Source organism: Scardinius erythrophthalmus (assembly GCF_964197995.2).
Source record: "Scardinius erythrophthalmus genome assembly, chromosome: 9".
NCBI classification, from domain to species: Eukaryota; Metazoa; Chordata; class Actinopteri; order Cypriniformes; family Leuciscidae; genus Scardinius; species Scardinius erythrophthalmus.
The window spans coordinates 41011566-41022522 of NC_138229.1; the positions used below are offsets into that span (position 1 = coordinate 41011566).

A 10957-nucleotide genomic window follows, 5' to 3' on the forward strand; every position below is an offset into this window, starting at 1 on the left:
CCCAGATCTCAGGGGCTACCATGTCAGTATGGCGGTGTTGGTTATAATGTTTCTAAAGCATCAACGCAATGACGCAGTGTTCCCTCGATAGGGAATTTCTCAGGGTTACTAATGTAACCCGGTTCCCTGAGGTGGGAACGAGATGCTGCGTCGTGTTGCCATACGTGGCTTCTTCTGACAATTGAATCTGGGAATGCTGTAATCAGGCACCATTTTATAGATGCAAGTGTCTAGCGTCTTCTGACTTCGTCCATGGCGCGTGTGTACACTTGATTCCCTACAGAGGACAAAGCAGGTATAGAAGAGAGATGGATGGGTTCCTACTGAATTAACTGATTTTTAAAAATACTAACTGAAAGAAAAGTGTGTTATGGCACTAAATGTCTGTTTACATGTCATAATATAAATATAATGTGACTAGCTGTTGCAAATTTGATCACATTACAAGCTTGGAAAATGTGTAACTTATGAAAACCAGAGTAATAAGAAATACTGCATCCTCATTTTCATTTTGAATTATATATACATTTTGCACACAGAATTTGAAATTATTTCAGACAGTGTGGACAATATCTAGGTCTAGAAGATAAATCACCTTAAAAAGCACCTCTGTAGAGGGATTTAAAAGTGTGTTTCTGATCAAGCTAACAGGTGAAGGAAGACAACAGCACAGGTGAGAATATATGCCCCACAAAACAAACCGGAGCTATAGATGGCGAATAACCAGAGTGCAGTCTGGACGATGGGGTGGGGTGACACATTACAACCAATATATATATTTATAGAACAGCAGAGTAAAAACATTTATTTTGAATGCTGCATTTTTTTTTATTGTTTTATTGTAATTTATTGTATTGTATTTTATCAATAAACGTTCATATCACTTCTCTGCTGAATATTTTTATCTAGTTTTAAACTTTTATTTTATGCTCAAATTAAATTACTATTTTTTTTTTGTGTGTAACTCGTTTAAAAAGAACCCATGTAGGCAATAGTATTTCTCTATAATCCAAGTATCACTGTAAAAAGTAGCTATGTAAAATAGAACTATATACTTTACTGAATACCCCTTTTGCTTTTGTTTAGAAATCATAGTCATCACTTGATAAATAAAAAGTATTAATCACAGTTAAGGTCTTTTTTACCCTCCTTCTTAAAATCTTTAAAAAAAGTCCTCGCATTACCTACTGCAGATTTACAGGTCCAAGTGATTTTTTACTTGCTAGTTAAGCAGCTATATGGCATAAGTGTTAATAATTGAATCTAATTTTCTAATAATGAAAATTAAGGCTCCCCAAAAAAGCAAGCCAGAGAGGACAGTGGCAAGGAACCCAAACCCCATCAGAAATGGAGAAAGAAAACAACCCTGATGCAGTGGATGAGATATTTTGTGTAAAATATCTCTTGATATTATAGTAAAAAAATATTATTTTTTTCATGGGAAAATAACAGATTTCAGTCAAATCAGAAATATGCAATATCATAGTTTTATTGTTTACAGTATCATGGTGTTTACAGTAACTTTATCAGCACTGTGTTCAGTGGGACCAATCACTCTATGGCTTATACATTCCATGGAAAGTGACCGGAGTGATGATTTCAACTTCTGCCCTTGCAACCTCGGACAGGTCCTTGGCATTCAAGATCAGGCAATATGTTGGTCTCTGGGCTCCAGGCGCCACCACAATTGTCATTAGGATACCTGGTAAGCATCAAAGCATTACAATATATACAATTTACAAGACTTAAAATTTGGCAATATGGCATGTCTCACCCACCATCATCCTCATCCACTGCATCGGGGTTTTGCACAAAGAGTGGCTCTGAAGGGTACGAGTCTGGCTCCTGCCATACCCAGGTCTCCTTAGTCCTCACATTCAGCTTGCAAATCTATGAATCATCAAAGACAGCCTAAAAAAGCACATTCTTCAACACTTGTTATTAAACACTGAACAGATGATGTGTGATTATTCATACCCTGTCAGGGACAAAGTGGTTGAGGCCTAGTCCATAGGCATAGGTGTAATTCTTTGCGTTGTTCATTTTGTAGTTGATCTGGGGAAACTCGAAAGCTTTGAAATTCAAACACATGATAAAACATGTCATACAACTTTACCTCAATGTTTTATGTCCAGCATGTTAATAAGCTTTCAGGAAAAAAAAAATGTTATTTGAGAAATTAAGTTGTACCTTAAAAGGAAGCAAAAGTTGCCATAAAAACTGTAAATTAAGTTTGTCGTACCTTGTCGTGGACCAGAGAAAAGCACCTCAGGCTCAAGCCAAATGGTCCCATCAACACGCATTGTGGCTGTGGCTGTGGTGTACGGCAGAGAGATCAGATTTTTGCCCTGCTCCTCCTATAAGAAATCAGTGTTAAAGGGTCATCAATCCTGAAGAATCAGTATTTTTCTCACAAAAATATTAATCCTATGTGGCTTGGTAACACTTTACAATAAGGTCCTATTAATGTTAGTTAATAAAAATACAACTGTTCATTGCTCAGGTCCAATAAATAACATTAAAGTACCCCTACTATGCTTTTTTAAATATTACCTTTAATGTAGTGTAATCAAATAATACATAAAAGGACTTTTTGTCTCCCAAAAGAAAGAAACTATTCTGAACTGCCTGAAACGATTTGCCTGTAATTCCAGTCTCACTTCCTGCTCGAATCTACGTAGGTTTGTAACAAATTTGCATAATGACAGCCTATGGTCTTCATTGGTTACCCGAAAAAACAACACCATTGTTAATGCTTGTATGTGTATCAAGTGTTGAGGAAGCCACTGGATCTAATATTCAGATATTGCAATGGATGTTTGGTTTCCAACACGTGGTGTAAGCGGTTGACCAATGACAACAGACTGGGCCATCTGACCAATCAGATCAAAGTAGACCGATCACATCAGACTGAGTCATCTGACCAATCAGATCAAAGTAGACCAATAACAACGGACTGAGCCATCTGACCAATCAGAGCAGAGTAGACCAATTACAACAGACTAGGTCATCTGACCAATTAGAGCATAGTAGACCTATCACAACAGACTGGGCCATCTGACCAATCAGATCAAAGTAGACCAATAACAACGGACTGAGCCATCTGACCAATCAGAGTAGAGTAGACCAATCACAACAGACTGGACCATCTGACCAATCAGAGCAGAGTAGACCAATCACAACAGACTGGGCCATTTGACCAATCAGAACAGAGTAGACCAATCACAACAGATTGAGTCATCTGACCAATCAGGACAGAGCAGACCAATCACAACAGACTGGATCATCTGACCAATCAGATCAGAGTAGACCAATCACAACAGACTGGGTCATCTGACCAATCAGATCAGAGTAGACCAATCAAAACAGACTGAGCCATCTGACCAATTAGGGCAGAGTAGACCAATCACAACAGACTGAGCCATCTAACCAATCAGAGTAGAGTAGGCCAATCACAACCGACTGAGCCATCTAACCAATCAGAGTAGAGTAGACCAATCACAACAGACTGGACCATCTGACCAATCAGAGCAGAGTAGAGCAATCACAACAGACTGACCCATCTGACCAATAAGCGCAGACCGGATCCTTTATCGAACAATTTTAGACACTTTGAGAAAAGAGCTGATGCTGCAATTTACTGTATATTATGAGAAAATGTAAGTGTTTTTTGATCTTGGATGCATGTAGACCTATTGTAGGAGACTCCAAAACCAAATTAGGAACCTTTCTAATAGCATAATAGGGGCACTTAAACAGAAACATTTATTTTAATAGTGTATTAGTAAATGTTGAAATTATTATTAAAGAGGCTATGTGCAACTTTTTCCCCAAAATAAACGTAACAATAGCCTTTTTATTTGACCATTTTTGACTCAAACATCTCCTGATGAGCATACTGACACCTTGTCCGCTCACAGTGGGTGCACCTATAAGCCTGTATCCTATTTTTCCTATTTTCTGTCGGGTCGGATTTTTCGCGCGCTGTCTGCGGATGTGACGTCAAGCGCGTTCATGTTAAACGTTTCAGATCACTCTGCCACCACCGCTAGTCAGCAAACAAACTTTGTTTTTCAAACAATATATGTATTTGACTGTTCTTACCTCTGTAAACATAATGTTGACTTCTTTGCAGCGGATGACTTGTGAAGTGTGCACGTACGAGAGCGAGCAGAAAGGAAGAGTAGTTCCGTTTTTTGGCCACAGGTGTCAGTCGCGAGTTTAAATTTCAGAAAATCGCATGTAGCCTTTTTAACTAAGATTAATAAATGCTTTGGAAGTGTTTTAATTATGAGTTCTTGTTAAATAATGGTAGCAAATGGCACCTTATTGTAAAGTGTTTGTTTTTTTATTTACCTTGTAGGGATCCAGAGGAATGACGTATCGCCTCACTTCTGGCTGAGGGGCAATCATGGCATTTTTTTTAACTTCGTCCCAGTTGGCACGGAGGTTTGCCAGCCACAGATAGTTGTAGACAAATTCAAAGCTAAAGAGGAAAAATAATACCTTATCTTACCTGAAACCAGTGGTTGTTATACATGACTATACACAATAGTGACGATGAATAAAAATAAATGTGCATACATCCTATAAATGTTCCTACTAAAAAGTAATCATAAATTACAGTGGTGGTGAATGGCTTTAAAACTCAAACTTTCATGCAAGTAAATAATTCTGTTTTACTTACCCTTTCCAGGCACACAGGTCAAAAACAATGAACCCTGAGTCCTCGTAGCAGTTGATGTGGTGGAAAAGACCCATTGCAGAGGTTCTGAATTTATGGTCAATGTATTGCCCTGGATTCTTCCTTGCAATGTGTATCCACGTCTGTATGAATGGACACAACAGATCTAAGGGAAAGACTTAAAACCTCCTAAAGTTATGTCGTACTGGCATTAGCAACATCAATGTCATGTGACTCATATATTATCCTTCAGTGATAAATAAACAAGAACATACGCCTTTCTCCTCATCAGATTCAAAGCAGTCCATATAGTTGGATCCTCGAATACTCCAGGCGCTCAGGAATTTCAATAGGTTGATTTTGACTGGTGTTTCAACAAAGACAAAGTGGTTCTCGGTCATCCCAAAACTAGTAAGGGAAAGACATATAGGGAAAACGGGTGTTATTGATTATATGGAACTATTCCTTACCCTTCTTAGAACCGTTTGGCCCGATGGTGGAAAAGCGGCTTTTTATACCATTTGCGACAAAACTTTAAATTGAATGACTCAAATGACATGTGGTACAATCACACGTAAAAACATAAAAACACCTTTACACATCTAATCATTTTTTCAAATGTTTTTTTAAAATACTGTGTATATATAGGCCTATATAGTCATTGCATTTTTGGCCAGTTGAACCACATGACATTTTCAACCCGAACTAACCTTGAGTTGTTACAAAATTGTCAAATTATCTGTTGAGACTTACTGACCTTGACACAGGTTTTGTTATTATTAGTTTTTTGCATGTTGGTTGCACCACAAGTCTTCGATTTGATTGACAAATGTTTTTTCAGATATTAAATAAGCAGTGAAGTTTAAAAAAAATAACAAAAAATTCTAAGAAATAATAATGAAAGATCTTGCCAAACTCTTTTTAAGTATGTTTTCTTTTCAAGACTTTCATTCATTTAATGAGCCTTTTCCCATTATGATATCAGGACAGTTGCACCACACAGATTTTTTTTTAATGAGCTTTTGAATACATTAATAGGACAAACACATGATCATCATACCATTGACCCCTGTACTGCATTTTTGAGCATATAACACAAGCCATGCTGATATCCAGACCTTCCATAAACATGGAGTTAATATTGAGGAACTTACATTTTAGACGCTATGGCCTGGTTTCACATACAGGGTTTAGATTAAGCCAGGATTGTGCCTTTTTTTAAGTAGCTTTTTTTAAACATGCCTTAGAAAAGACTAATTCTGGTGTGCATCATGAGACAAAACAATGGCACTGACATATTTTAAGATATGCTTTTAGTTAAAACAGCTCAAACATGCACTTTAAACTGAGACTAGGCTTAAACCTAGTCTGTGAAACCGGCCATATATCGCCAACATTGTTTCTCCAACAACGGAAATAGTTTCATATGAAGATAAAGCAGAATAAAACAGAATATCTGAGCAACACACATTAGTGGTGTTTTGCTCTACATCGGGGTCTTGATTGCTCTGTCAGGTTTAATTTACGATGAGCTGACTATACATGATCCTTTACTCGTGATCTACACAATAAAGTTTCTTTGGCCAAAGTACTGTAGCTATATTTAATTTCATCATTGTTATTAACTGTAATAAAATAGAGTTAAATGAAACATTGATTCTAAATATTTGTATTTATTTTCTCATGTGTTGATGATTAATCGATTGACTATTACCTGTGCACGTAGGATGGCTTGAACCTTTCAGCACTTGGGAACTGCACAACCACCTTGGATTTGTCAATAGGGTCAGATTTGTCTGAAAGATTTTGTTGGCATTTAACCAAATGAGTTTAGTGAGCATTAGTCATAGTTTAACAAACTTCTTTAAATGATTCTCAATGATTGTAAGACCGCTTACCTTTTTGTTTAGGTGGGATTCGGACAATATTGTAGGCCAGTGAGGCTCCCTTCCCCATGCAGTTCCCAATGTTGTACACTGTACCATCTTTCTCAATGTGGGGATGGGCTGTTACTCCATTTATGTTGACGTAATCACACATGTCAACCTTTTGGAATGATTAAGTTATATGTCTTAAGATGCTGGAAAGCTATTCAGTACTACAAAACATTCAAATCAATGTACAATAAATCTTTGCATTACCTTTTTCAAGGTTTCCAAGGTGTCCACATTTACTTTGGTGATATAATTAGTCTCTGTGACAGCATAAAAATCCTCTCCGATAGGGTAGACGTTCACCAGGCAGTTGTCTGTCACCTCAACACCTTTGAAATACGAGAAGAACCTGTCAAAAAATGACAAAATGTAAAAAAAAATCCTGATGCACCAAACCCATAAGCATGCCAAAGCTTTCAGTTTGGTGAACTACAAACGTTTGTCTAAAGGCCTGTTCACACCAAGAACGATAACTATAACCATAACTATATTGCGCCCACACCAACAGACGATATCGTTCTGTTTATTTTAAGCGCAGGCTGCAGGTTTGTTGTCTGTCTCTTTAAATGATTGAGCTCGTTCAAGCAGGATGGATTCTGATTGGCTGTCAGTGTTTGTATCGTTGCATCAGCTGGGAAAAAAAACGTTTTGAAAGTGATTCCAATGATATTGCTTCTCTGTCGTTATTGTTATAGTTGTACTGTGGACTTTGCTATTAGAATTTTTTTTTTAAACTAAATAGTTATCTTTATAGTTATCGTCCTTGGTGTGAACGAGCCTTAAGTCCAGTCAGACCTGGAGAAGATATTCTTGCAGGGATCTGGATAGGCGCAGGTGCCGAACTCAGTAATGACCACACGTTTCTCTGTCATAGCACGCACGTAAGCATCCGTTTTGACAAACCTGGGAAAACAAAACGCCATGGTCAATAGGTTTTGTATTATTTTCCTTTAACCAGAGACAAATTTAAGATAACAAAAAGATTATTTGACATACTTGCGGAAATATGTGACCTGTCCATTGCTGAAATCAAACTTGTGCATGAGGGCCTGGCCATCAAAAAGATGGTAGAAGGGCTCAGCTCCAGCCTCAAACAAACCGGGACCCAGACGGAGCAGACTCCCTTTTATAAACGAGGGGATGCGACCTAAAAAAAATGCACATTATTCACAAGTGTTCTTGTTTTTTTCTTCTCAGAACTATACACTAGAAAATGGTGGTTAGCACGTAGTATGTTGCTCATGTGAGCAACTCGAGCTCAAATGCAACTCAAGTTGTTTCCTGACTCATAATGCAAAAACTGTTTTCATGAACAATGTAGAAATATTCTACAGGTGCACAATTACAAATCACTGTTCATCGTGGGGAAAAACACACACATTTCAATACTTTAGCAATATTTCAAACCGGACAGTCGCTGCGTCCAAATTGCATACTTCACATTTGAATTTGAATTTACTTCACAACCGTTAAAAAAGTATGTTCTTTGTAATATGAGTGTGTGTAATACGAATAGAAATTTGGACGTACTAGATCTGCCATGTTGTTACTGTCACATGACCAATCACTTCATGAATCCCCTCATAGGATATTAAAGTGTCCATCGAATGCACACTTCAGAATCTCACCAGTAGTGGGTCATTCCGGGACTTTTTCGGATACTATGGCTACATCCAAAATCGCATACTTCCCTACTATATAGTAGGTGAAAAACAGTATGTGACAAAAGAAGAATGTCTGAATTCACAGTACTCATAAAAGAGTAGGCAACCCGGATTACCTACTACTTCCGGTGAGATTCTGAAGTGATGAACACTTTACTATCAGTGAAGCGTAGGTCACATGATAATGACAACATGGCGAATGTAGTACATCTGGATTACATTCATACTACACACATTCATTAGTTTGGCTATCACCAGACCAAGCTCAATCTTTTAAGATCGAACATTAGTCTGGGGAGTCTGCTCTGTATTATCTACTGCGCAAGAGGCGTGATCAACGGGTACAGTTCAAATGACTCTGTACGCAATTGGATAGTCCTTCAACCAAACAGACCAACGATCTGGGTGACGTACTTTGCAGCGAAAACTCGTGTCAACAAACGTGTTGGTTTGGAGCATTGATCAGCGGTTTGCAGAAGCAGCAATGGCATCGAGCGATTTTTGCAGGTTGTGCAAAAATAAAACATGAAAGTGAGTGGTATTTACACCCACTCGAGCGATTTGTTTGCGAAACTAAAGAAGCCATTGAATATCATCGAGAAGTTAAAAGGAATTGGAATGAATTAAACCTGCCAATAGCGTGCTAGGTGGATAAGCCAGTTTGTGATTGGTCCCCGCAGATTTGTAACGGAAGCAGGATATAAGAATGTACTGGTTTCCAGCCTGAGCTGCAGGGCGAAATCAGATCGCCGGCAGATCGGGCTGGGTTTACCCAGTCTACACATTCGTACTATATAAAACATACTTTTTTTTAGCGGCCACAAAGAAATGTTTTATTTAAAATAAGTACGTACTCAAGAGAGTATGCAATTTCGGATGCTTTTGGCATATTATTTTTCACATACTATAGACCTTCTGTAGCCCCGCCCATCTTCAGCGCTGCACTCGTTGTGTTCTGTCTTCCGGTTTGTATTTTCACAGCATGAAGGTAAGATCTTATGGATTTATCCACCGCTCGTTTTAAAATATTCTACTGGCATTTGTTGTGAATAATAATTTGTTACATTTATATAGCGTTTTAATAGCGTTTTTTCAAAGCGCTTTACATATGCTTTAGATGGCAGCCATATTGCGCCAGAATGCCCACCACACACCAGCATACTGTTGGAGAGAAGACCAGAGAGTGATGAAACCAATCAGTGTATATGGGGATGATTAGGAGGCCATGGTGGACAGAGGCCAATATACAAATATGCTTTTGTTAACTCTACAGTAAGTAAATCATGCTAATTACTCTTCAAAAGCAATGCCGTAGGAATATACAGAGCATCCTCAAAAACGGTAGTTCAAACACAAAATTCGTAAGATACTGTAGGCTGCGCGCTTGTTTTTTTCGGCGCATAAGATCTAGGGAAGTATGTGATTACAAACGCAGTGAGGGTCTTTGTCAGGTCAAACAAACAAATCTTTTTCTCCTTAAGTTTTTTAAAGGAGGAATTCAAGTAGTGTAATATAATCCCTCAAAAAAATTCAAATATATAACAATCAATAAATATGTAAAAAAAAAAAAAAAAGTGAAGATTGAAGAATGAAGGAAATACCAGTGACTGTTGCTGGAAGAGGTTCATTCAACTCCTCCACGGTCTCAAAGATTTTCTTATAGCCTCCAGCAGGGTGTTCAAAACTAAAAAAAATATTTATATATTTATATTAAAATGATTAAATACAAATGGAGGGCAAATTTAAGAGAATCAATGCAAACCATTTACAAAAAATAACTACAAACATATTTTCCAATGACATAAACAGAGTAGTATAAATCCAAAACATACTGTTCATCCAGATATCTCAGGTATGTTAAACTATCAAAACCACAACAGAAAAGTCACTTACCGGCTAACCATGATTGCTGCTGGGACAGTAAATGTCTGAGACACAGCTTGTTCTTGTTGGTTTGTCAGCGGAGCCCTGAGTTTATGGGCTTTTATACTTTATCCTCTGACACAGTTTTTGCACAGACTAACTTTGACCCCCGTCACAGCCAATGGCAGTTATTTGCTAAACAACAATCCCATTGTACAAAGATCCTGAGATGCAAGCTACAAAAGCCATTCTTCAAATAGGATTTGCTTCCCCTGATTTGAGGTTCTGACGCAGCTAAAAGCTGTAATGCAATCAGGTAGACAAAACGTGATTGTAAAACGTCAGAAACATAAATAAGCTGAAGTCAGCTGACAAAGCCCTCCAACAAAGACTTTATTCGGCTAATAATAAAACATTAGCCCATTATAAAACATAAAAAGGACATTCTACATAAAGGTGTTTTATAACAAGTGTATCTGAGGTATGGAATATTTCCTCACTGGTTTTTAGGTCTTCCAGTAAACAAAGGAAATAAGCAAACTTTTTTGTTGTTTTTTTGAAAGGGCACAATAAATATGGATAGCATGAAAAAAGTCAGTATATTTTCTTTCTACGTTTGCACTAATGAAAGTGTATTAAATCTGTCAGTGACAAGAAAATTAAAATGCAAATGTTTAGATAGCCCTACAAAATAACCCTAATAAATATCCCTCAAACAAAACCCTAACGCGTGTTTTTGTCCATTCTTTAGGAGAGAGAGTGTAATCCATATTATGGCAGACCAACCAACATATTGTTTGCCCAGTCCGCTG

General features: G+C 37.6%; 1 protein-coding gene across 1 annotated transcript; it reads right to left on the minus strand.

The window, feature by feature from the left end:
• Positions 1-1467: 1467 nt before the first annotated feature.
• On the minus strand, positions 1468-10235 carry rpe65a (retinoid isomerohydrolase RPE65 a). Its single transcript, XM_081374105.1, has 14 exons — positions 10176-10235; positions 9884-9966; positions 7615-7765; positions 7414-7521; positions 6826-6967; positions 6583-6730; positions 6399-6480; positions 4960-5092; positions 4688-4827; positions 4357-4486; positions 2243-2357; positions 1978-2072; positions 1779-1890; positions 1468-1702 (listed from the first exon to the last, which is right to left on the minus strand). Exons 1-14 carry the CDS (start codon positions 10184-10186, stop codon positions 1557-1559), a joined length of 1596 nt encoding a protein of 531 aa, XP_081230231.1. The 5' UTR covers positions 10187-10235; the 3' UTR covers positions 1468-1556.
• Positions 10236-10957: the final 722 nt, after the last annotated feature.

Coding starts and splice junctions, on each gene's coding strand:
- rpe65a (XM_081374105.1), bottom strand. Junction 6,731..6,825: donor CCTTGGAAACCTTGAAAAAG/GTAATGCAAAGA, acceptor TCATTCCAAAAG/GTTGACATGTGTGATTACGT. Junction 1,703..1,778: donor TGCAGTGGATGAGGATGATG/GTGGGTGAGACA, acceptor GATGCTTACCAG/GTATCCTAATGACAATTGTG.